The 27,839-nt window shown below is 39.5% G+C and overlaps 2 protein-coding genes across 3 annotated transcripts in view; one reads left to right on the forward strand and one right to left on the reverse strand.

The window, feature by feature from the left end:
* zhx3b (zinc fingers and homeoboxes 3b) lies at nucleotides 1–24,986 on the forward strand. The gene is made up of 3 exons (XM_065286579.2): nucleotides 1–207; nucleotides 17,616–20,920; nucleotides 24,315–24,986. The coding sequence occupies exons 2-3, from the start codon at nucleotides 17,776–17,778 to the stop codon at nucleotides 24,323–24,325; spliced, it is 3,156 nt and encodes a 1,051-aa protein (XP_065142651.1). The 5' UTR covers nucleotides 1–207; nucleotides 17,616–17,775; the 3' UTR covers nucleotides 24,326–24,986.
* A 27-nt stretch (nucleotides 24,987–25,013) lies between these two features.
* The window catches only part of plcg1 (phospholipase C, gamma 1), a 72,954-nt gene continuing 70,128 nt past the window's right edge, over nucleotides 25,014–27,839 (reverse strand). For both annotated transcript variants that reach the window (XM_065286576.2, XM_065286577.2), the window contains exon 33: nucleotides 25,014–27,144. In XM_065286576.2, coding sequence (XP_065142648.1) covers nucleotides 27,105–27,144 — 40 coding nt within the window. In that variant the 3' untranslated portion in view covers nucleotides 25,014–27,104. The remainder of the gene's footprint in view (nucleotides 27,145–27,839) is intronic.

A 27,839-nucleotide genomic window follows, 5' to 3' on the forward strand; every position in this document is an offset into this window, starting at 1 on the left:
ACTGCTGATGGTGACGCACTGCGCGAGTTTCTTTTCCCGTCTGTGTTTAACACGCTCACGCACAGAGCTAGACTGGACATAAACAAGAGTGGAAGGCCTTTGCGTTACATTCATCAGCACACGCTGATATTACACATTAGCTGATTTTAATTTGTGTATGGCTGCAGAAGCTGCGCGTCGGTGACACCATTTGGCTCGTGCGCGCGGGTGAGTTTGACTTATTGTTACAACACAACGTCACAGTGTATCATTATTACAACAGTTAAACAAAGTCTATCAGTGTAAGTGTGTGTGTAATGACTACTTGAGGTGGGTGATGTAGTTTGGGGTAATATTCAATATGTTATACTTTATAATGTTAGCATGTATGATGCAAGTACAATTAAAAGTTGATTAGTAAGACGTTACCCGTGTTATCAGACAAGTGCTGTAACGTTATGCGTTTGTTAAACTAAAATGATTTATTGTGGTTTATTTATAGTTTATTTTATGTTATGTGTTTAATATATGTTGAGTATCCAAATTTATTATAAGTGTTTCCAATTCACATGCATATACTGTCCAGTTGGTCAGTCATTCATCAACAATAAACACTCTTGTGTAAAAGCAATTCAAAGAATTAATCTGTAAATTGAAATACGTACATGTTTAAGAATGTAAATATATAATTATATGGTGGTATATTGGCCAGGCCTCCTAATCAAAAGATTATCAGCATCACTGTGTATGGCTGTCTGAGTTGTGTTTGCATGTGTGTGTGTAGCAGCCATTGACAACACTGTTCTCTTGATCACATTTTAATATTTTATTAAAAGTTTAGGAGTGTAATGTGGTCAGTAAAGATCAGTAGTACAGCGTGAAAGTGATAAACAGAAAAACAATCTCGCAGTCTTATTACATCTAACCATGAAGTCAGTTTCTTAGCTTGAAAAGGTAACTTAACTGAAAGTTATCTAAACCTCAGCAGATTCATGGTTAGTAAAATACAGCTCTTTCTGTGTGTCAATGACAATGATTTGAGACAAAAGTGAATGAGATAGATTACTGTAGAAATGAAATCTGTATCTTAACAGTGACAATCAATGTAATCGATTACATTGAGCCTCTCGTTGTAATACGTTTTGTTTTGATGTACACTCTAAATTTCTCCCTTGTTTCAACCTATAATTGGGTCAAATATGAACAAACCCAACAGTTGGGTTAATTTGAACCCAAATGCTGGGTTGTTTCAACACATCGTTGGGTAACAACAACCCAGCATAGGGTTATTTATAACCCAACACTTGAGTTTGTCCATATAATTATGGGTTGAAACAACAGAGCTGAGTGTATTAATACTTGTATAATTTTTCTGCTGTAGGAGGAAATAAACCCAAAACCATCAGTGAACACCTAACAAATCAAGATGTAACGAAAATATATGATGACGTTGCGCCATTAATAAGAAATGGGTATTTGTATCAAGATAAAGGGTCTATTGGTATGCAAATCTTTTATTACTTTACTTGTCTTTCTCCCAGCATCCAGGTGGGATTATAATATATTATAAGATATCTCCAAACAAAACCTGCAAAGTGAAAACATTGATTTGGCTTGGGGTTAGGCATGCAGTTGTATGAATCCAGGATCAGGGTAGCAGGTCTCTGCACTGTGGGTTGTCTAGGCTCTGGTCAGCTGGCATTGCGCTGCCTCGCTGGTTAAGAGACTGTGATGTCAGCCATTTTAAGTTGGACAGCAGAGCGTGTGGTGTGCCGCCATTTTTTTTTCCCTTTTTAACTGAGCCTTAACACCTTAGGTGCTGGTCATCTGTACCTTCACTCTGCATCTGAAAAGCCAAATGTTGTTTGGTGCCTTTGAACTCTTGGTAATGATGTGCTGGTGTTTTTTCGGATTCTCAGTGAAAACTAAGCCAGAATCAGAACGTAAATGCACTGGTATTCTCTGCTTTCTCTCTGGTTATATCTTGTTTTTCACAATGAACTATAAATAGAAATAAAAAGTAACTTGGCCCAAGTTAGGGTTAGATTCTTACATTACGTTGGACATTGTGCACCAGTGCAGTACAATATATGTTTTACCTTAAAAGCCAACATATTGTGATCAGCCACTCTGGATAAGGGGCTATGATGAATGATTCACAATGAGTGTGTGCTGGTGAGAACATCAGCACCCAGCAAACGCCGAAACCTAGGATCAGGGCCTTCTCCTACTGTAGCGTTTGGGAAAAAAACAAACCAGTGAGAGTATTAGTGTGTGATTAAGTGTGTGTGTGTGTGTGTGTGTGTGTTTGAAGCAGAATTGTGTGTGTGTGTGTGGGGGGTGGTTGCCATGGGGATAGTAACACACCAGTGGTGCTGACGACCCGTCTCCCTGCAGACTGGGCTGAACTTGTTGAGGGAGTGAGACATGGAGAGGGGGAGGGGAGGTTAAGGCGAGCAGGCACACCGACGATGAGATACGTGTGTTTTTGCCGAAACACAAGAAGAAACGTAAAGTGAGAGTACAGTTATATTTAATAAAAACGATGTAACTCTCGCATCCCTGACTATTGAAAGCTGTATTTTTTGGGTAACGCTGGCGTTCCTTACAACAAGCACATGGGTTAGAATCGTACAGCTTAGACACCGGGCAAGTGATAATGATTATTTGTATGTCCTACAGAGAAACAAAGATATTCTGTATGTCTGTAGTCAATGCACAGAATGATACGTGTCGGACTGTTAATACTTTAATTCAATTCAAATATATGCACCCTGTTATGGTACGGGGTGCTCACACTAGTTACACAAAACAGACTTTGGGGCTCAAACTTACTTGGGTACGGTTTGGCACATTGTGATAATGCCAAGAGCGCTTACAGTATTAACCGAATTATTTAACTTTTGCACACTTACAAACAAATGTGCATTACATTGAAGTATTGCTGTTGAAAGATTGCTGTGACATTTTTATTTCATAAATTAATTTTTAAAGCTTTTGTATGGTGGTCGTTTAAGGTGTTACCAGCCCATATTCTTAAGTGATTGGTTACATTCTTGAGTTTAATTGTTTATTATTTGACATAAGACATTGGTTTTGTATTATGGAATTTCGGATGGAAAGTTTGTATGTAAAGCTTATTCAAGAGTCGCTCAATGCAAATGGAAGCTCATCTCCCGGGTTGACCACTTGCTAAACAGCTCATGGTGGAACATTCCAGCGTCTATGGAGTGAACCAGTGAGGAGGAGGAGGAGGACGACATGGGGGTTACGGCTGTGTGCTTGTTGGATGAGGGTGGGTAGAAAAAGGGTGTGTGTGATGGGGGTGGGGATGAGTCAGGGCAAAAAAAATTCCATGCTGAAACACCTCACTGCTTCCTGCAAAAGTTTACGCCCCCTCCCCAAAATGTGTGCATGCACGCTCACCCCCCCAGCCCAAACTCACAGGCTGTTTATACCTGGTATGGTATTAATATGCATTTTGGTCGATAGGATCACACAAGTGGACGAGAGGGACACATTCACGCTTACACCTGGTATTTTAATCGTTCTCTATTGTCCACTTTCGACCGCTGCTGTCCTGATTAGTTTAAGGGGATGGCTTGTGGAGACTGTGGACGAGTCCCTCAGTTCGTTTAAATGCGAGCGTGAGAAATGACAAATATAAATTATAGCAAACTAATATTATGTCAGAGTCCACTGCTTGTGTTTTTAGTATACATGCTGCTCAAGAGTTTTGTACATGTATATGTAAGAGGTTTCTCTGATATTTCGGAGCAGTTGATGAAATAAGCTTGCACAACTTTCACACACTTGCAAGATTAAACAAATGAAAGAGGCAGAAGAGCAGCCACTTTGTGGTAGAAGTCATGTCCTTTATGCCTTATTCAGCCTGCCGCCACAGGGCTCCAGACTGCCCCCAAATGGTGGCATTTTGCCCCTAAAATTTGAGAGTGTGCCACTGAACTTTACATCCAGTCGCACATGTGCAACCAGTAAATTTGACCTTTTTTTCCAAAAGTGCACAATAAAATGTGACACTGAATTTGAAACAGCACATTGTAATTTCTGCATCTATCATTAAGTATTTATTAGTAATACAGTGGAAATTAGTAGAAATGTGAAGTTTTGGTTAGCATGTTGATTTACGGTGTGTGCCCCTAAATTTTCTGGCTGCGCCCCTAAAATTTTCAGTTGGGGGCCACTGTGCTCCTAGTGAAAAAAGTTAGTCTGGAGCCCTGCGCCATGTTGATTCCAAAACGAGGCTGTGAGGGATAGACGTCAAGAGCGTGGACTTTAAATGTATTGTTTTAAACCGGGATGATGGTCACTCTGCCATCAAATCACAGAAAATACATCATTTGACAAATTTCCACAGGACAAAGAACCTCAGAAATCATGGATTGTTAAATAAGAAGGGACATATTACCTAATTTGACTTAAAAACGTGTGATTGACTTGATAATAAGCTATTTAAGTGATAGTTCATTTTGCAAGAATTGTTGGATGTAAAACTCCATATGAACCCCAAAGTTGTGTAACTTACAAATATTATTTAGTTAGAAATTAATCCTGCTTCTGTTGATTCCGGTCAATGTGCTTAAAAAACTTTATTCGGAGGAAAGTTTTTAACGTATTTATGCCCTGCGTTTTGTAATCTGTACGAATTGGAGTTATGTACTTAGTTATAGGATTATATTGATGTTGCTTACAATACTTAAAACATAATGTGGCTGCCCGATAAAACTCACATATGTCCAAAACGGTTACTTTTCAGGAAGTGAAAAAAAAAACACTATATTTCAAAAGCAGTTGAATGTAGCGTTGTCATGCTTGGTACGACATCTTTACATGTAACCATATTCTTGCCAGTGTAATGATATAATCCACATTTGTCCAAAATTGAGTTTGAATGGACATATATGCATATTTTACAGTAACGTTGGTTGATACGCGTTCTTACGATCATAATTAGAATGGTCAAGTCGTGTTCCATATTGACAGATGAATACGCTCAGTGTAGTAAATAGCCTAAATCTTAGTTTATTAAATATGCTTAGTTTATTTAATATTAATTATACATTTATTAAATGGCTCTTGCAAACTATGAAGGGACAATGAATTATTACACTGACAGGGTAATGCAAGACAGATACTTTGTTTGTACAGTCCTTTTTTGTCACTCCTAGACGTACGTCTGGCGTCAGGGGTAGGGATGCTCATATCAGTTAATTTTCCCAACCGACAACCGTAGCTTCTAAACCGAACATTAACCGTTAACTTATAAGATTTTAATATGAAATTGTCATTGAGTAAAAATACAGTTGTTGGTTGTCTGTGAACTAGTCAAACAAATTAGCGTCGCACACCTGAAGTCAATAGATAGGTGCGTAGGATAAGACGACAAAAAGTCTCATTGCCTGATGAAGATCAGTTGATCGAAACGTTGCAACGCAACTTTCATTAAATACATTTTTTCAGCAAGCAGATAGTGTGCGGGAATTGTTCTTTGTACATGTCTGTGAACTAGTAAAAAGAAAACATTTAATTTGAACGCGCAAACAGCAGCGACAGATCAACAACAGAACCAGGATTAATACATTTCCAGATATTCACGCAACATTACCTTATTAAAAAGCACGCGATCGGTCCAGAGGATTAATATCCAAAAAGGGCAGATTGTCTCTGTTTCATCTACCACAGTGATCATTTCTAAAGCAGAACGCTTTTCAGAAAGTTTTGCTTTTGCGTCGTCTTTCTCCGTTTGTGCAAAAAGAGAGATGTTTATGGTAAGGGTCAGAGGCCATCAGCGAACGTCTGTCCGGATGTGCGCGAGACGGACTGTGTCATCTTGGGCGGACACGCGCGCGTCTCCGTTCAGCTTCCAAACACGTCGCATACAAATGATTTCTCATACAAATGATTACTTTATCAGACCGTCAGGGCAGCAATCATTTGTGTCATTTACAGGACATTCACAAATTAAAGATAGAAAAGTGGCTCATGACGACACACACCATGTATTAACAAATATTTTTTGTTTTAACTGATGTTAATCGCTCATAAATTCTTACCTTCGGTTAACGGTTAAACAGTCAATGTGAACATCCCTAGTCAGGGGGGGATTGGGCGGCAGTGGCTCAGTGGTTCATGTAGGTTGTCTACAAACCGGAAGGTTGGTGGTTCGATCCCGGGCTCCACTGGACCAAGTGTCGAGGTGTCCTTGAGCAAGGCACCTAATCCCAGCTGCTCCCGACGAGCTGGATGGCGCCTTGCATGGCTGACACCGCCGTCGGTGTATGAATGTGTGAGTGAATGGGTGAATGTGAGGCAACATGTACAGCGCTTTGGATGGCCATAGGTCTGTTAAAAGCGCTATATAAATGCAGTCCATTTACCATTTACCTCAATAAAAGGAAAGTCATTGTCTCACCAGGCTATGTTTATTCAGCTATCCAGTGCTGAGCTTTGATAAAACTTCATGAGACCGGCTTCCACAGGGTGGGAGATACACGGCGTGATTGACAGCTTTGACACCAAATGGATATACGTGAAAATTAGATGACATGATTTCACAACTTTTCATTGGCCATTTAAATATGTGAAGCATACGGTATACGGAAATAAACCTGGACATTCAATTCTTCGAAAAATCTCAAAATCCGCAAAATGGACATGCGTGGTTTTCATCGGACAGTAGTGTTGTGCCGATAGACGATAGTATCGTGTATCGACGATCGTCCGACATATCGCCAATGGCAGGCTTTCATGGCGATAGTCATGACGATAGTTGGCGAATGGTTGTTATTATCATCATCATCATAGTTTTGCATGCTTTTCCTCGCATGAGGGTTTGTGCTTCACTTTACGCAGAGAGCTTGTAGAGAGAGAGTTCCTTCTTGCACGCAGATGCACTTAATGCGCGCGTCTCGGACTCGTTCTAGCACCTAAATCCAGCGCGTGGATGAGCAGCTACGCTTCCCTCTGTCTCACATGCACGCGCTCTCGCATCTGTCCGAAGTCTAAACATAAACTGAAGTAGTAATCATTATGTATTTGTGCGGTTTAATGCGTTTCATGCGAGCTGAGGCAAACTATTCCTTTTGTTTAAAATATAACCCGCTGCATATTGGCGCCACTCTCGCGTACGTGCAGATAGCTGCGCTCTGTCTGAACTTGAAGTCAGATAGTAATCCTGTTTATGATATGCTTTTCAAGGAGTTTTAGCAATACATCCCTCGTGTTTAAAATATGATCGTGTTCCGCTGGACCAGTGTGTTTAAAAAGGCACCTCTGAGAGCACCACTGCTTGACACGTGTAACCTTCTGCAACAGCACTAAACAAATGCATTTAATTATTTTTATGTGCGCTGCGTGTGTCTGCGCAGGTGCATGTTTTTACAGTCATTAAGTAATCGTGTTAAAAATCAGGATTATGATTTTTCCCATAATTGAGCAGCCCTATCTCTGACATTTCCTTGCACTAGAGAGGTTGTTAGCGCGCAGAGGGTTAAAACCAGCGCGTGTCCTGTTCTCGCTCTCTGGCACGCAAAGAGCGTCTGGGCTTTAATGACGCACTCAGATTAATGGCATTAGTTTTAAGAAAGATGCATTCATGACGGTGTTGCTCTTGTTCTTTTTTCCACCAATCAAGTCTTGTCATAAATGAACAAATAAATAAATGAGTAAACTACTGCCCCGCCCCCCGATACTATCGTGTATCGCCGATCTCACAGGCTGACGATAGGACGATCTCAAAATGGGGCATATCGCCCAACACTATCGGACAGCAACGATAAGAATTAGTGATTAGCCAACAGGCTAATAGCAAAACAGATTTTATATATACGTTGCGCTGCTCTTATCTAAAAAATTAGGTCATATGTCCCTTCTTATTTTAACAATCCATGATTTCTGAGGTTCTTTGTCCTGTGGAAATTTGTCAAATGATGTATTTTCTGTGTTTTGATGGCTAAATGACCAGCAGCATCCAAGTACAAACAATACGTTTAAAGCGCAGGCTCTGGACATCCATCCCTCACAGCCTCGTTTTGGAATCAACATGGCGGCAGGCTGAATAATGTGTATAGAAAAACATTAGTGCTCAGTAGTAGTACATTACATTAGATCAATAGGTGGAGAGTAGGCGGGCTCTTGTGGCTGTTCGAACACATTCGACCACACGCGCATCTACACCACAACAGCAATCCGGTCGAAAGTGTTTTCGACTCTCTCTGAATGTGGTCGAAAGTGGAAGAGCTCAAAATGTTTTACACCCCGTACCTGTATTTAGTGCCGTCACCCTTGTGATTCGATCGACCAAAACGCATACCAGGTGTAAATAGCCGCTTACTCAGCCCCCTGCTGCCCTTATTCTCCTCACTACATCGGTTCTCCATCCTCTGGGCTTAAGCCACATTATGGATGTCAGCTCCTTCTTACTGCACAAAATCTTTACACTTTACTACACCCCGGCAGACGTTAGTAATGAAAAGCAGACAGTCATTTTGGATAACACAAAAATGATACTTTGAATGATTTTATGTATTTTTTTTTTTCATTATTTTTCTCCTACTTTTCAAACATCACTTCCAGATTATTCTGTGTAAAGTGATATTAAGTTACAACCTGAATGGATGCTTGTGATCATGTTAGGGGTGGGGCCATGCTCATTGCCACCATTTTAGCCCTGCCCTGAAAATAATTCTGAACACAGAAATGTGAAAAAAATCTGTTTTATGGTGTTGCTTGACAATTCAGTAGGGTAAGTGCATGCATTAAGGTCACGTATAGCCTTTAAGCCCACTTTCAACTTTGATGTCAAATTATAAAAAAAGAAAAATCATTTTATAGGGCTCATTATTTTATGCAATCAGAGACTTATTATTTCCCTGACATTTTTACCTTGTGAACATGGAGTCAAACAATAAGCCTTACTAAAACACACATTGCCAAAGAATTAAGCATGTGAACTGCAAACACTGTATGTTTTGTGATTTTACATTAATTTACAAATAAATACATCATAAATTAGTTTTGTAGAGCAGAATATTTGCATAAATTAACTTTTTTTTAAGATGGGCTTAAATGGTACAATTCCACAAAACGCATGCAAGCTATATCCAACACAAGCTAAAATTGAATTGAAAAGACGCTAAACAATTCTTAAAGTGGGAACAATGAAAATAACTGATGCTAAGGCCAAGTATATTGGATGTGTTTGCAAACATATTTTATATTTTTAAAGGAAAACATTGTCTGTTTTCACCATTATTCACCTTGCTACCTTATGTGTTTCAATGAGGAATCACTCTAATTTCAAACATTGATGATTTTCTGAGTGAGAGTGTTTTGTGATTTTCACCTTATCAATGTTTACCTTACTTCTACCTTAATTTACAACTATATTTACGTGTTACACACCTTGTAACACTATTAAACAAATACATGTCTGCTCTCTGTGTATCATTTGTTTTCAGCAAAAAAAAAGGAAAAAAGATAAAACTACAGCACCTGTCCAAAAATCATGTCACAAGAGCACAGTAAAAAATTGTGTATGCTATTAAGTTCATTTGTAGTAGACGGTCTTTGAGGGAGAGAGTGAAGGCCAAGAAAATAAAGAGTTGATGTTTATCAGGGATAGGAGATGTAATTAAAGTTGTTTGTACAGATGATGAACACTGGCAAACATTGGTAAAATATATTTTTTTTATATTTTCCGTTCACTGAATAAATATATTTTTTAAATATTTTGTAAATCAGTCATGATGGGCTTATTTGGAACACAAATGCAGGCTCAAATGGTGCCAAAGTACCAATTAGCCTGCTCTAGACTTTGACTTAAATTCATAAAATATTTATAAAACATTTATATATGTAAGGGATAATCCACGGCTAGCCATGCATTAAAGGTTTTAATGCACGACAAAGAGGCGAAGAACCACCCGACGCGTAGAGGAGGTGCATTAAAACCCTTTAATGCATGGCTAGCTGTGAATTATCCCGCTTATACCTTGGTTATTTGCCAAGTTAAAGCTGTAATTAATGTTTACAGTGTAATATTTTAACAGACGGGTAAAATGACATCATTTTCTTAAGTTAAGGCTCGCACTCCGTAAACTTTAAAGGGGACATATTATGAAAATGTGACTTTGTTCATGTTTAACTGCTATAATTGTGTCCCCAGTGCTTCTATCAACCTAGAAAATGTGAAAAAGATCAACCCAGTAACTTAGTTTTGGTAAACCATTCTCTGCAAGCATGTGAAAAAATAGGTCATTGTAATTTGGCTCTTATTGTGATGTCAGAATAAGGTAATACCGCCCCCTTTATCTGCACTATCCAACCACAGCACTGCCATTTAGTTCAGAGAGAAGAGAGGGAAAAGAAGGACTTGACAGCACAATTGAGTTTCAATTACAACAAACCACCATCATTCTGATCAGTGTTTGCACTTCAGCCGCTCATTTGCATTTTAAATGACACACCCAAAACGGCAGACTTTTGCCCGGACCTAGATTAAGACTTAGTTTACAGCTTAAAAAAAATCTCATAATATGTCCCCTTTAAATAAAGTAGTGCCATTGTATTGCTTTTATTTAAATGAATGACATTAAATGAAAACAAAAATCAAACAGTTGGAAATTTCGAAGCAATGTTTTAAAAGAGATAGACAGAGAACTGAAAGAGAAGCACCAGAGAGAGAGAGAGAGAGAGAGAGAGCGCGAGAGAGAGACGCACTTTAAAGAGGGACGCACTCATGTCTCGCTCGCTCGCTCGCTCTCTCTCACGCTCTCTCTGCAAGTGTAACTGTGTTACCAATGTTTATAGTAGCGGATTAATTTCTAACTGTAATCAAACTGACTGGAACTACCTGTGCATTAAACGGTTTTAATGCACACCTTCCAGCCAATCAGAATCGAGTATTTAAACAGACCATGGTATAACGTCAAATACTGTACATCAACTAATTAATGCATTTTCAAATGAAAGATAAATCTTGCATTTTTACAAACCTTTTTCTTATAAATCATCTCATTATCTATGATAAACACCTTAACTTAGATTTTGGTGGGCTTATTGAGTACACTTACACTATAAATCTATGATGATCAACATATGTCATGATTAACATGTTTAGGGCACACATGCACACCAGATTTCCAAGGTATTACACTCTTAAAAATAAAGGTGCTTCACGATGCCATTGAAGAACCTTTTCTGTCTTAATGCACCTTTAACATCTCAAGAACCTTTCTGTTTCACAAAAGGTTCTTTAAGGTGAAAACATGTTCTTTAGATTATAAAATGTATAAAAGAAATGGTTCTTTAAATAACCTTTGACTAAGTGGTTCTTTGTGGAACCAAAAAAGATACTTCTGTGGCATCACTGTGAAGAACCTTTTAAGCACCTTCATTTTTAAGGGTGTATATAATAGGAAATTGCTAAATTTGGTATTTGCTTTCAGGTCCTCTAAATTCACACAAGATGGTCAAAAACAAGCAGTCCTTAAATACATTTTAATTTAACTAATGGATGAGTCTCTGCGTACACTCTTAAAAATAAAGGTGCTTAAAAAGTTCTTCACAGTGATGCCATAGAACAGTGGTTCTCAACTCCAGTCCATGGGCCCCCCTTCCCGAAAATTTTAGATGTCTCCTTATATGAAACACCTGAATCCACTCATCAAGCTCCTGACAGAATGTTTCAAGCGCTTCCTTAATTAACACACTAACAAGCTGATGAACTGAATCAGGTGTTTTATATATGGAGACATCTAAAATGTTCTGGGAGGGGGGGCCCGAGGACTGGAGTTGAGAACCACTGCCATAGAATAACTATTTATGGGTTCTCAAAGAACCGTTCATATTTTTATATTTCTAGCCTATATTATTTACTTCACCCTCATGTCGTCCAAATGCGTAAGACCTCCGTTCATCTTCAGAACACAGTTTAAGATGTTTCATATTTAGTCCAATATAGTCCGTTATACTGTCCATGTCCAGAAAGTTTAATAAAAACATCATCAAAGTAGTCTATGTGACATCAGTGGGTCAGTTAGAATGTGTTGAAGCATCGAAAATACATTTTGGTCCAAAAATAACAAAAATTATGACTTTATTCAGCATTGTCTTCTCTTCCGTGTCTGTTTTGAAGCACATGCGTGAGACTAGTTGATGAAATAAGTCACATGACTGCAGTAAGGCGGATAACATACGATGCAAACATGACTAAGGATAACACGTCATCCTGCAACACTGCAGTCACGTGACTTTAGTCTATAAACTATATTCATTGTTTCTATAAGGCTGGCTTGCTTCTCCTTACACTTGTTTCGTTCCATTGTCAAGTCTTGATATCACTTCACGCAACAGCTTTGTTTTATGCCTGTGACTTCTAGCGTCCTCCGTTCTTGTTTTCCCGCTGATTGACCTTTGGGCGTGATTTTCTGGGGGAAGTGCACATAAAAGAAATAACGGTAACGTCTACCCATGATATGTAAGATGTACCCATGTTGGAAATAAACTTGTACAAACCCTGGCGAAGTGCATTCGGCACAGAAATACTGCTTTTTTACACTTTGCCTGTTTAGCATGTTTAGCATGAGGAATCCAACTCTTAAACTGTATATAGGGGTTGTTGCGGTGACAGAATTTTCCCACCAGTTAATCAGTGCATGACAAACCTGCTGATACCAGCATGCAGACGTGCGCATTTGACTTTTACTTTTGAATTGGTGGCAATTGTTTAAATGCAGCGCTTGCGTATGCAGTGTTAAATCGCTTATGAATTCACATGTAAAGCGAGTGCAAAAGCTGTTTTAATCAAGTGCTTAGCCAGAGGCGGAAATCCGCCAGTCTCAAGCTGAGTAACCGGCACATTCTCCATTTAAAGCGCTGCTTGAATAAAGGGTTTATTATTATTCTTAATGAAAAACAAAACATAAAAACTATCTTGCTTATATTAAACATTATATATAGCAATGCTGACATCGCGGGCATGCGCGTCAAATTTTTGGGCAGAACTTCTGGGTTTCATCCGACTTTTTACTTAAGATGCATGTCATGCAATATCTCGCCGCATGGTGTTAGTATTCTTTTACTAAATCCTACAATAAATACGTGAAGAAGAACCACCAGAAGCATCTGATATTTTAAGCTTTCAGTCCTGAGGTGTTTTTATTTTACAGCAATTCGTGTCACTTTCAACCGGTCTATGTGCTCCCGCTAGACTCGGGGCAAAACTGAAAAGTTGGGTTGACAAAATATATGTCTTTTATCTTGGTACTGACGAAATTTCATCTAAACCTAGGAAGAAGAGGGTATTTAAATGAACTGCGGAAATATGGTTGTCACGTTTGTGGTGGTAGATTAGCGAACGTCCTGTCAGAACATCAGAACTGCAGGCATCGTTCTAAATACCATGGGTCTGAGTCTGAATATGACAAACTAATTCCAACTAAATGGCCCATTCCAACTAAAAAAAATAAATGTTCATGATTTATTTTTTCAAATATCTGATGAAATGAGAAAGTTGCATGCAAAAACATGTGAATAAGCAGCATTTTCGGTCACCCACCTTCCGTTGATATATATATATATATGTGTGTATATGTGTGTATATGTGTGTATATGTGTGTATATGTGTGTGTATATATATGTGTATATATGTGTATATATATGTGTATATATATGTATGTATATGCAGTGTTTCCCACAGATCTGAAATTTACTTGTGGTGGTAGCTGGTGAAAAGGGCGATCATTATTATCCACCGACAAAAAATGGTCTACTATACATGTAACAAAGAACTAATAATGTGTGACACAACACAATACTTTGATTTATAAAACATTCATATTAATTTCACATTATAGTTCATTAATCTAACCACCCCAAACTTTTTTTGCCATAAACAAAGCTGACACTGTTTGTCAAAGCACCACGAAAACACTTTATGTTTTTGCACTGATATATGAAGCAATTTGATGACCCCTTTTATCAAACTCAATTATATACAATACTATGTACAGTATATTAATAGACAGTGCAGGTCTATAGATTATAAATGTGACTGATGTTATAATGTTAATAACTTCTATATAGGCACTTTTACTGCTTCTGCTTTCTATTTCTCTTTTGCCGATTAAAAAAAGCTTAATCCACTAATTATTTCAGATTTAAAAGTCTACTTGCTGTCCCGATGACAGACTTTACATTACAGCTTTGCGTTTTTTATATCCTGAGTCAGCTAGAGCTTTGCTCATTCAGTATTAGCACTGCTTTTGCTACAATCTCTGTGCTAACTGTTTAGATTTTAGTAAAGATATTGTCTATTAATAGTAAGATTAAAAAATGGGATAAAGAAAATGAAGCGGTGCGTGGTCGTGACAAGAGCCAGTTGCTATCGCCATAGAAACCGGAGGCACGCTAAAACAGCACTCGAGCTTTAGCACGGTAGCGCTCACGGCCGTTCTCCGATCGACTCGGGTTTTACACACAATATTAATCAGACTTGGGACCCGAAGTAATGAACTAGGACCGACCCGGACCCATCTGACCATTTAAAATATAAACCCGGAACCGTACGGGTCCCGCGTCCTCAGTGAAGAAAGACCTCTAATGGTAAAACTCTGCTCAAGTTCAGAAACATGAAAGGATACAATGTGACACTGAGGTTGCTTCGCGTCGCGCCCAATTCATTGAGAAACAGAGAGCACGTGAACGGACACTCAACCGGAGAGACACAACGTGCTTGCACGCAAAATGAAGCCAACTTAGATGCTATAAACACATATGCACAGGGAACTACACTAACCTTTTCCACTGGTGGCACTTGCGCTACCAACTTTTTCAGTTACTGGCGCAAAATATGATTTGGTCGCACATATTTTTTTCAAGTTATAGTAAGGCGCTCTGGATAATAATGAACAATAATAAAACTGTATTGCATACAGATATGCTTTTTATTTTACTTGCCATCTTTTAAACCACATGCCGCCTTGTTTTCTTAAACGTTGCAGTGTTTCCCACAGATCTGAAATGTACTTGGTGGTGGTAGCCGGTGAAAAGGGCAATTATTACCCACTGACAAATAATGGTCTACTAAACATGTGATGTAGAACTAATAATGTGTGACACAACACAATACTTTGATTCATTGAAAATTAATATTAATTTCACATTATATTTCATCAATCTAACCACCCCAAACTTTCTTTGCCATTAACAAAGCTGACACTGTTTGTCAAAGCACCAAGAAAACACTTACTGTTTTTGCACTGATATATGAAGCAATTAGACCCCTTTTATCAAACTCAATATAATACAATACTATGTATAGTATATTAATAGACAGTGCAGGTCTATAGATTATAAATGTGACTGATGTTATGACTGATGTTATAATGGTAATAATTTCTATTAGATAGGCACTTTTACTGCTTTTGCTCTATCTTTCTATTTCTCTCTTGCCGATTTAAAAAGCTTAATCCACTCATTATTTCAGATTTAAAAGTCTACTTGCTGTCCCGTTGACAGACTTTACATTGCTTTGCTCGTTCAGTGCAATTGGCTTGACATTAGCATTGCTTTTTGCTACAATCTCTGTCCAAACTTAATATGGATATGGTTTTAGAAAATATATGTTTAATTAATAATAAGATTATTAAAAAAATGTGAGAAAGAAAATGCAGCGCGTGGTCGTAACAAGAACCATCGCCATAGAAACCGGAGGCACGCTGAAACTGCACTCGAGCTTTAGCGCGGTAGCGCTCATGGACGTTTTCCGATCGACTCGGGTTATAAACACAACATTAATCAGACTTGTGACCCAAAGTAATTAAACTAGGACGTAACCGGACCCGACAGACCATTTAAAACATAAACCCGGAACCATACGAGTCCCGCGTCCTCAGTGAAGAAAGACCTCTGCTCAAGTTCAGAAACAAGGAAGACACTGCGCTTGCGTCGCGTCCCACCCAATTCATTGAGAAACAGCTGAGCACGCAAACGCACACTGATAGGGAGAGACACGACGTGCTTTCACGCAAAATGAAGCCAACGTGTTGATGGCTCAGAGCACGTTATAAAACGTATTCTTAAGACACACATTTCTGTTTTAATAAATGCTCATAGTAAATCATAGCATATTGTCTAAAACATTAGGTAGCACATTTGCGACCCATTAAAAATTAGGGTCGCAACGGCAGTTCAAAAGGTCGCATATGCGACCATTTTGGTCGCAGTGTAGCTCCCTGTATGCACATAAGCATATGCGACCATTTTGGTCGCAGTGTGTTCCCTGGCTGCTCCGTATGTGCTGCTGCAGTTGATCCAGTTTGCCGCGCTGGATGATGAGTTTATGACGCGTGCATCATCTTCACGGTCACCCGACCCCCACCTCTCTCTCGCGCTCTATCTTTCGCGCGCTCTATCTTTCGCGCGCTCTCTCTCTCTCTCTCTCTCTCTCTCTCTCTCTCTCTCTCTCTCTCTCTCTCTCTCTCTCTCTCTCTCTCTCTCTCTCCAAAACACGGGTCATCCAGTCGAGTTCAGAAAATACGGAAATTCGTAAAGTGATTTTTTTTACCTGGGCGGGTCGCAATTTACCTGGGCGCAGCGCCCAAGTAGAGCCTATGTATGGGAAACACTGATATGTATGATGACAACATTTTCAAAAACCCCAAAGCTCAGAATTTATCACATGACTAGACAGAGTAGACATTCCCATTTACAAAGATACCTGGATTGTAAAAATCCGTTGAAGGATAAAGATAAAACAGTGCTTATCCGGTGAGATTTCGTTTACTGTATCCCTTGTATCCACAATCGCAGGCGTGGCAGGAATGTTTTAGGCGTGGCGGCCCGCCACGGTAGAATGAATGTAGCGGAAACACTGATCTAACCGGTGAGAGGCTGAAGCACAGTGTATCTCCAGTTATACCGGCTATCGCAACGAGCTTAGTGTATATAAGTCAGAATGCATGAAATACCGTTAACCCCCACCTTTTAAAGATCACAAAGGTAAAGATAATAAAACTTAAGACCATGTCTGCATTTGTGGTCGTAAAAACGACAAACAATACTTGCTACTCTACACTGCTCAAATCTTGCGTTTGTATCATCAGTAGGAAATTCTTTAAATATAAAAACATAGGTTACTTACAGGCTGTGAATCAGAAGAGCCAGTGTGTACTTGCAAAGTGTATGATGTCCAACTGCAGGGGTTTGAATCTTTAATATTTGCAACTTTACAGATCTTCTATATGCACAGACATCTGTTAACACTCAAAAGACAAAGGAAAACGTGAAATCGGGTCATATGACTCCTTTAACCCATTTGCGCCTTATGCTGCGCGCTGAAACATTACATCTACCGCCTGTTACTTTTATTTATTAGATATTACGTTTTTGGTAGACGTTGACAATTCTTAGTATTTCATCTGAAAACCCTCAGGAGATAAGGGTATTTATCCTAGAATAACATAGGTTTTAGGTGTGTTAGGAGTAAATGGGTAAAGATCGTAGTCCATTAGCCAGTTCTACTGGTCAGCATTGCCCCTTTATGTATATAATTGAATTTTTAAAAAATATGTAGTTTCAAGATTTTCTCAAGTTAAATCTTTGCTTTTTTCCAGGTTGATATTCAGGGGTCTGGAATACATATAATGCTACATAGAAAACTCTGATGATGGACTGATGATCATGTCTCTCACCAAGGTTTTAGTGGAGGCCTGTAAGAGTGGATAAGGGCAATAATTAATTGGGCATCTTACTAGACATTGCTCCAAAAGAACCATGGCTAGCAAGAGGAAGTCAACCATTCCATGCATGATTCCTGTAAAAACCATGCATCTTCAGGACGACCTTGAAAGGGAAATACCATCTCCTTTGTCTAAGGACACTGGCTTTTCTTTCAGGGAGGAGACAAGTGGAAAAGGCAGTCCAAGTTTAAGTGAGTCCTCTGGACAAGAAGCAGGTGATATGAATAAGGACAGTGGCACTTATACTTGTAGACCTTGTAACTTTGAGACCCAGGACCTAAACCTTTTCCTTGATCATGTCTACAGTGGGCATACAGATTTCCGCATTGACCCTTGTTTTCTGTGTGTGGATTGTGGTGTAAGAGCTGCAAAATTTGAAGGCTTAGCGCTGCACAATGCCCGTGTACATCCTAGTACAATAACCACCACACTTCAACTAAAAAAAAGGGACAACAGGATCATAGTAGAACAGAGTGTTATCATGGAACCTTATGAGAGCAGTAGCTTTAAAGAAACTGAGATTTCCATCACCAAGACACCAATCATGAAAATGCTCAGGGGTAAATCAGAACACAAAAGAATTGTAGTTTCTCATTCTGCTACTGATGATTCGTCCTCCTCTATTGCTAAACCGGTGGAAAAAAATGAAACTCCTGCTGTTACTGTAACGCATGTGCCCACTATTGTACACAATGGAGCAGCCAACAAGGTTGCCTTATCACCTGCCATACAGATTGTTAATGGCTCTGGGGCTTTACCAATACTAAAGACAGCTGTTACACAAGTTGTGTCTGTTTTGCAAAACAGAAATGTTAACCAACAGTCTGCTCCAGTCACTGTCTCCTCATCCCCCTCCTCCTCTGTCGGCTCATCATCAAGTACCAGGAATCTTCCAAAAGTTATGATTCCTCTCAGTAGCATTCCTACGTACAATGCATCCATGGACAATAGCAGTTTCTTAAAGACATCCTTTAGCAAGTTCCCCTATCCAACAAAGGCTGAGTTGTGCTACCTTACAGTTGTCACCAAGTACCCTGAAGAGCAGATCAAGATCTGGTTTACAGCACAGAGACTGAAACAAGGAATCAGCTGGTCTCCAGAGGAGATTGAGGATGCACGCAGAAAGATGTTCAATACAATCATCCAAACAGCAGCTTCCTCCGGCCAGCAGCAACGCCAGTCCCACCAGCCAACTTCTCAGCCAACTATCACAGTTCTGGGCACAACTGGCATCCCTCACATTTTACAGGGTAGTCTGGTTGGGCAAGCAGGGGTAATTGTCACCCAGCCTATGATAACTAATGGAATTCAGGTCAGCAGTGCCCCTGTTACACTTGCTGTAACACCTAAGCCCCAGGCTGCGGCTAAGCCTATGATGCAGGCAAGACCTGCTGCGGCCCTAGTAGCTGACAAAGGAATCAGCATGGTTTTAGGCACAGTTGGTAGCAGCAGCAGTGGAAATTGCAGCAGTAGCAGTAATGTTAGTACTGGCAGCAGTTCAAGCAGTATTAGTAGTACTAGCAGCTTAAGTAGCCAGGCTAGTGTAATCAGTATTGACTCTAGCAGCACTGCGAAGTCAAACAACAAGAGTAATATTAAGGTAAATACACCTGGTACTAATGGCACTTGTTTTCAAAGCAAAGGTAATACAGTAAAAAGGTCCAGTCAGGATAAAGGGAAATCTGAGATAAAAAGTGATATTAACACCATCATGTCAGCAATTGCCACCGATAGCACAATACCAGGTAAATCAGACTCCCCACGTCCTATCTCTACAAACTCTGGTGTTTTTTCCACCATTAATCTTCTGGACCCCAGCTTTAACAAAGCCAAAAAGTCTCAGGAACAGTTGGCAGCCTTAAAGAAGAGCTTCCTAGTTAGCCAGTTTCCTAATCAAATGGAAGTAGATCGGCTTACCAGCCTTACCAGTCTGTCTGTGCGCGAGGTACGAAAGTGGTTCAGTGATCGTCGGTACCATTACCGTAATCTAAAGGGCTCTAGGTCCAGTGCTGGTGGTCAGACTGTTGCTGCACTTGTTGCTGTAGACCTGTCAGAAAACAGCGCACAACCTGAGAGGCCTAAAACACCCCAGCAATCACCTGTCAATCCCTTACAGACAACATCTCCACCAACTCCCACAAAACGTCATCCACGACCCCAGTCACCAGATTTTACCGCTATACGGTATAAAGAGCGTGAACCTCACCAGGTGCATGCTTTAGAAGCTAGTTTTGCACAAGACCCAGAACCATGTGGTGAAGAAGTTGACCGGTTGAGAGCAGAAACAAAGATGACTCGTCGTGAGATCCATGGCTGGTTTGCTGAGCGGCGGAGGAGGGTGGCAGCAGAGAAAAAAAAAGAGGAAGCAGAGAGGGTAGGAACTGAAGATGGTGATGATAGAGAAGGAAATGAGAAAACGAGCAATGAACAGACACATGAAGCAGAGGATCCCTCCTTAGAGACACAGCAACAAGGCAAAGAGGAGAAACAGAAGGAAGAGACTGAGCCAAAAGTTAACCCTATCAAAATCAATCTCAAAATGTTGAAAGTAACTGAATCTAATGGAAAAGATGAACCAGAGGAAAGTGAGCTCATCGAGGCAACTGAAGTGCTGCCATCTATTTCTGATACCAGTGGAACTCAGACATCCCTATACAGAGGTAAAAAAACACCAGAACAGCTCCACTTGCTGAAGCAAGTCTTTGCACGCACCCACTGGCCTAGTAGTCCCCAGTACGATGAACTGGCAGAAAAAACAGGCCTACCACGACCAGAGGTGGGGCGCTGGTTTGGAGGTTGCCGCTACGTCTTAAAGAATGGTCAACTCAAGTGGCTTGAAAGTTATCAGACCATGGTAGATGAGGAAGACTTCCAGAAGGCTAACATAAATGTGCTAAAGGAGCACCTGAATGCCTATGGAAAGCTCGATGAAAGTAAATTGGAGGAGATTGTCAAATCAAGTGGCTTGGGTGAGGAATCAGTACGACGGTGGTTTGCTAATAAGACACCACTTTTAGTGGAGGATAGTGAGTCTGGATCATTGTCTGCAGTAACCCTAACTGAAACTGCTCAAGTATCACAGCTTTCAGACCAAGAAGATGAAGTGGATCAGCCACTAAGCAGCCTAATCTCAAAGGATCAAGCCACAGAGTCAACAGATGAAGTATCCACTAAACAAGGTAAATTGTTATGTTAAAAAATGCTCTGTTTGGACACATGAATTGGTACCCAGGTTGTGCCAAATAATATTGCGTTTATACATAACAACATTATGTCTTAATGACTGGAATACACTACATGACTTTTGCTCAGATTTTTGCCCCAATTTGCAGTTGACAATGGTTGGTGAAAGTCTGCAATAGTCTGCAGATTTTGATCAGTAAGAGTTGACAGATTTCACAAAAAATCATGCAGTGTATCATGGCACAGTCTATGATATAATTTAATCGTAGGATAGTGCATGACTGCATCTACCCAAGACTGCACCCAGGTGCACTTGGCTTATTGTTTATTTTGTGACTCAGCATTTAGAAGAGCTTCTCACACGTGAAATTTATAACCCTGGATATCAATGTTCTTATTTGCATTTATGCATTGTCAACAGTCATGACTGGATAAATTCTGCTGACTGAATAACACATTGTGCTGCTGCCTTAATAACTGCTTGTCTGGGGCTTTTGCATATATGGGACAAAATGTCACCACACATAGCCTTCTCAACTGTTTTAGAACTCTTGAGAAGATTTACTCCAAATTCAGACATTTCAGTCGTCTTTTAGGCATTGTTTTTACTTTCCCTTACACCCGTGTTGTAGATGTCTCCCTAATTAACAGACTTAAGGTCTTTCTCCACTGACCACGTATATTCCGTGCGATAACACACTAGAACAAAACCAATTGATGTCTATGAATGACTTCACATTGGCCGCAGTTATTTCCGCCGCAAAAAAGCGTTTTTTCGACCATTGTGGCCGAACCATTTTCCTTTTTCGGTGAAGGACTAAATGGATCGACCTATGAGATCTGAGCATTGTCATGTTTCTGGAGCTGCTGCTGTTACACTGAATAGTGGCAGTGTTGCACAAAAAACTGGAAGAACTGCTTGTTTATGTTTCCTTCAGTATAAATCATTAAACAAAAATGATTTGTCTTTAACAAAACAAACTCATCTGCACTGCTCCTACCGCTAGCAGTGTAATGCCTTTTCTTTCTCTCATTGTTTGGTGAGTTTTCCACCCGTTGTTCTATATAAGCTTTGTTAAACACTCAATGCTGAAGCTCAGAAGCTTAACCACTGTTTCAATGCTGAGTGGGCCATGCACGTGTGATGCTAATACAAGCATGAAACAGCTGGCCAAGTTTAAATTGATTAAATTGAAATAAAACATAAATTTTTTTTATGTATATTCAAACACAACAATACTCAAACATTCAAGCATTTTCCCCATTAGGATCCACGTTAAAAACAATCTGATGTAGCTTTTGTAATAGTAGATTGCACTACTATTTTGGTCAAAACCTCCGTTGCAAACCTCAATTTAACTGAATGACGACAGCCAGCTGTTGGTTTACATAAGACTCCAGGGTTGTGCTGTAGTGTAGAGGAACTTAGATGAGTTCTTAAACTAAAACAAGAACTGCAGCATTTATGAACGATGCTGGTTATGAGGGTCAAAAAAGCTGGAGTAGTCTAGATGAAAGGCGTAACAGAGCAAAGTGAAAGGGACTTTGTCAATTTAAGGCAAAAGCAGCAGATTCCAGGTTGTCTTGAAAGCAAGCAGCACAAGAGAAAGTGGCAGCCTTTGAGCAATTTACCCCTCACTGCATCTCATGTGAAGTGGCCTTTACGGCACAGTCATGGCTAGCGTGTTTTTTTTACCTGCTCTTTTAGATTGAGATTTTTATTCTGTTGCCAATGCAGTTAGGTCAGAGGGCCTGTTATCGCCCTCTAGTGGTAAATGGTAAATGGACTGCATTTATATAGCGCTTTTAACAGACCTATGGCCATCCAAAGCGCTTTACAAGTTTTTTTTTGCCTCACATTCCCCCATTCACGCACACATTCATACACCGACAGCGGTGTCAGCCATGCAAGGCGCCATCCAGCTCGTCGAGAGCAGCTGGGGTTAGGTGTCTTGCTCAAGGACACCTCGACACTTGGTCCGGTGGAGCCGGGGATTGAACCACCAACCTTCCGGTTTGTAGACAACCTACATGAACCACTGAGCCACTGTGGCCTCTTTATTACAGTAATGAAATGTTAGGTTTAAAGCAGGGGTGTCCAAAGTCGGTCCTGGAGGGCCTGTGTCCTGCAGAGTTTAGCTAAAACTTCTCTCAACACACCTACCTCAAAGTATCTAGTCTGCCTAGTAAGACCTTGATTAGCTGGATCGGGGGCCTCATTTATCAAGCGTGCGTACGAACAGAAGTGTGCGTAAAGTGTGCGTAGGAACAGTTTTACGCAAAGTGTGGAATTTATCAAATTGTACTTATACGTAGAAATGTGTGTAAATATACGCACACCTCGGAGTATGCGTACGCAGAGCATCTAGTGGTAGAATAGCGATACTACACAGGACCGTCCATCCCCAGCGTTAAAAGAACACTTTGTCTATTTATTATCCACCCCAAAGTGTTAAAAATGATTACTGTTAATAAAGTAACTGCAAATCAGTGTTGAAGTTAATTCATGAAATAAGTGTCTAACCCTATATTAGAAAGCTCTATCAAATGCTTGACACAGTGGCTTATCTTGCATTATTGGAAGACTTGGCAAATCATCCATTCCGCCGGGAGCGCGTTTTCAGAGATCGCGCCGATGATGCTGGTTATGCGGCTGTCCAAGGAAAGTTCTGTCATTGTCTGTCCTCCTACAGATTTCACGTCGGTGTGCTGTGACGCGTTTTTTTTTTTTTTTTTTTTGGCTGATAATTTAATGTCAAACCACTTTTTTATTTCTAGAAGTGTTCTCATACCCAACGGAATTAAACTCACTGGTAACATGTTCCCATGCAGATTTGTTTTCTTTTGTTAGACATCCTCCCGTACTAAGTGAACCAAACAGATATGTTATTAACCTCATCCACAAGTAACTCAATTTCTGTGTCTGTAAAGTTCCTCTTTTACGCTCTCTTTGCCATTATTGCGATGAGGGAAAAAGCACAACCACGTGACTTATAACGGGAGGTGTTGTCACCATATATGGTTCATTGGAGGCGTTTCGGAATGCAAATGACCATGAACGTGCACGAGCATGGTGCTTAAGAACAAGTGGGATTTATCATCAAGGATTACTTACTGATGTGCGTACGAACCCCGTGCGCACGTTTGATAAATCCCGATTTTTTTGTACTTAGGCACATTCTAAATTTCATTCGTAGGTACAAATATAGAGCATTTTCTACGCACTGTTGATAAATGAGGCCCCAGGTGTGTTTGATTAGGGTTGGAATAAAACTCTGCAGAGACACCGGCCCTCCAGGAGCAGGAGTGGACACCCCTGGTTTAAAGGTTTGAGGACCTTACAATAATAACCTTTACAATTTATTTATAATACATGTGTTTCCTTGATAGGGTCGGACTGATGAGGAGAATGGACGCAAGAATGGATGTGTTGGAGTGCAGAGGGATATTACCCAGCAAGATTACAGCACACGCAGTGGCCTTTACATCAGATATAATTGAAACAGAAGCACTGGAGAACCCCTTGGCAAAACGTCGATCCCTGAATAAACATCAGTTTTGCCCTAGAATTACTGGCTGTCTCACTGTACAAGACATTGGGTATATTGCATTATGTTGGGATGCTCCCCCTCACAAGTCAGCTATTTTTTCTTATTTCCTGGACAGAGAAACCGACTTTGTCTGCAAGACACACGAGAGGAGGGCTGGGTGAAAAGCCACAAAGAAGTTTTCCTTGAATGGATATTTTATAAGCAGTTGCTATGGTGTAATGTGGACTTGAGTGACTTATGTTAGGGGATTTACAGTTGTATGAAACACAATGCACAGCTCTTATTGAGCCTTTTTGTAATTCTTAAAATATGATTGACAGAATTGCACCTCAGAGGTTTAGATGTGTACGCTGTAGGTAAAGCATCAGTACAGAACTTTCTCTGAAATGTCATCGAGAGCGAAATTAAACTAAAATCATGAATTTAGTGTTGAAACTTTTACCCGTGTGAAGGCCTGGGCTTATTCTGTGATTTGGATAGATATTTGCAAAATAAATACACTTAGAAACAATGGGTCATGAAATTTTATCAAGACAAATCACTTCTATTGTTAAGTACTTTATTCTCAGGCTTGATTATGTTTCATATGAAAAGCAAAATTAAAAGGTATATTTTCTTCAATACAGCATAGGCACATTACAGAAAAGGCTTGGTTTGTAAATAAGAACATCCGTAACAAAACACTGATGCAATAAAGCCTAGAAAAGGCATACATGTCCAACAGGGGATCTTCGATGTATTTAAATATACATACACCAAGGCACATGAAAGATGATGCAGCGAAAAGCAGAAACTCATTAACAGACAGGCAAAGAGTTATGGAAGTACAGAGATTTAAGAAATAAATGCAGGGGAAATGAACGGAGTTCCCTCTAAAAGGTTTGGCCTCATCTTTTTCACTTTTCCTTTCATACATTTAGGAAACGATTATGGCCCCTGGACCTTTCTCCAATAGTCACAAACAATTCAGTGCTGACCTCACCATAGTCAAGCTGCTTTACAAAAAAACATATTAAAGCAGAGAGCCAGATAAATGGTAAAGTGTTATAAAAATTTAAGTAAAACCACATCAGGTTTGATGTAGTACTGACAGAATAATTTATACTTCTAACCACATGGCTTGCTTTATGTATGTAGTTCAGTGACATCCCAAGTTATACTGTCTAAACGGGAAATGCTTAAAATTGCAAAAAGTTATTAAACCCCTACAGTTTTTACATAAACGGTAAATCCTGAAATCTGTATTACTGAAATAACCTGGGCAATATGATTGCAAAATACAAAATTACAATGACTGCTTGGCACCTAACAAAAGGCCGCAAATAAAATAAAATAAAATAAAAAACTTGCCCACAGCTAAAATAAATTATAAGCAAAGGTGAATTTTGTCAAGAACAACGTTCTCTTAAAATTAATGCTTAAGGTTTTTTACTGACCAATGCTGAGACAAAGCTTTTTGTTTGGTCCTGATTTCATACACCAACTGAACCGTCTACCTTTGGCTTTCTTCAAACAGACACAGAAGCTAACACATAATGGTACTAAATAATACATAAAATCCTCCTGTTTGACCAAAAGATCTTTCAGGGAAAGTTCTTAAAAAAATGGTGCTAAAATAGGAAGGTATATTAATAATCACAGATATTTTATAAAGAATAAGCACTGTGAAATGAGATGGTCCAAGTTCTGTTTCGTAAACGAAATACACTGTTCCCAACACTCCCATGGCATAAGACTGGCTTATGAACCAAACCTGAGCTGGTCTACTTAAAACACAAAACAAGGAGAGTGATATTGCTCTCTAGTCGCTCGATTACTTCATTTTATTCTAACACAAAAATGTCTGTTTTTGAGTTAACATTTTCATGAGAAGCTATGATCTCTTACACTGCTGTCTCTCTGTCTAGAAACATCCTGGATTATGAAATGTGCATCCCGGATTAGGTCAAAATTCAGTCCGATGCAGACAGAGGAAAGGAGCAAAAACGAGCAAAAACTTGAAAAACAATTAAAATGGCCAAGCCTTCATGTTAGAAAAAAGAAAACTTGAAAACAAATGCTTAAATAATCCAAATAATTATTTGAAAATGGAAACAAAATCTGGAGTGAGAGGCTCTTTGAGAGCAGATGTTTTCTGATCGACAGCAGAACGTGAAGCACGTACATTTATATACTTGTATATAAGCCATAGAAGGAGTGAAGAAAGAATTATAACTCCATAAATGTTAACCTGGGATCAGTTTCAAAGTGAAGAATGATACAGTCCCCACTCAATTTTGAAACACTGATCTTTTATCGTCCACCAGCACGCGGTTGTCCTTGAGATTTACGCTGCATCATAAGAACACTCCTGTCCCTCACGCTCCAGGTTCAGATTGTAGCTAAGCAGATATTTGTTTATTTCTGTCTGTAAGCAAAGGCTCCTCCATCATCTGCATGCTCCGCAAGTCCCTCTGCAACTCGCGTGAACTCGAGCAGTAGAGTCACAGAGAGGGAGATCGGTCCAAAAATGCTGGCTACGATGATTTCCATAGAAACGGGTTTCACAACTGTCCTTGACATCATCAGCCCTGAAGGAGCCTTGACGCTGACCTCGCGTCTGTTCTGTCCATCTGTCAAGCTGCTCGTTTTACGCACGGTTGTCGGCGCTGACGCGAGCCCTCCGAATCCTTGAAGAGTTTAAAAACAGCATGTGAATAAAAAATGCCCATCATTTCAATAACAACTCTCACAGTTTTGTGTAGCCTGACATTGTCTTTTTCATTGACTGCACAATTTTCACAACTTCACAGTAAATAAGTGCACAGCATTGCTGGCCCATGAACGATTATAGAAAAAGCACAGAAAATGATCTGAATTGAATGTACACCTGAAATTAATGATTGGATAGAAAGCACAATTATAAGTATGATTTGGAAATGATTAGGACAATTAAGTGAAATTTTGCTTGCAGGGCTCTAGACTACAGCTTGGTGGCACCAGAGCAGTGAGTTGGGGCAAAAAAAAGACTGAAACTACATCCAAATGTGTTTAACGCATGAATACAGCCCACTTCAAGATTATTTTCAGATTTTTTAAAATGTACTATTATTTATTGGTACGTGTTTAAGTCAAATTATTAATTGAGTTTCATTCTGTGTCAACTACTAATAAAACATTTTTATTTGCATTTATGTACTAAAAATTTTTATGGGGAAAAACTGATCAAAAAGCAAAAAAAAAAAATTCAACGTTTTATAGATTAATGAAATCAAGTATATATTCATTTTTCAACACAATAATACTACTGTTTTAATCTGTATTTTAGAAATAGTTCAAGAATGATTATTTGACAGAATAACCCCGATCATGCTTTGAGACTTTT

Source organism: Paramisgurnus dabryanus, chromosome 21 (assembly GCF_030506205.2).
Source record: "Paramisgurnus dabryanus chromosome 21, PD_genome_1.1, whole genome shotgun sequence".
Taxonomy (NCBI): domain Eukaryota; kingdom Metazoa; phylum Chordata; class Actinopteri; order Cypriniformes; family Cobitidae; genus Paramisgurnus; species Paramisgurnus dabryanus.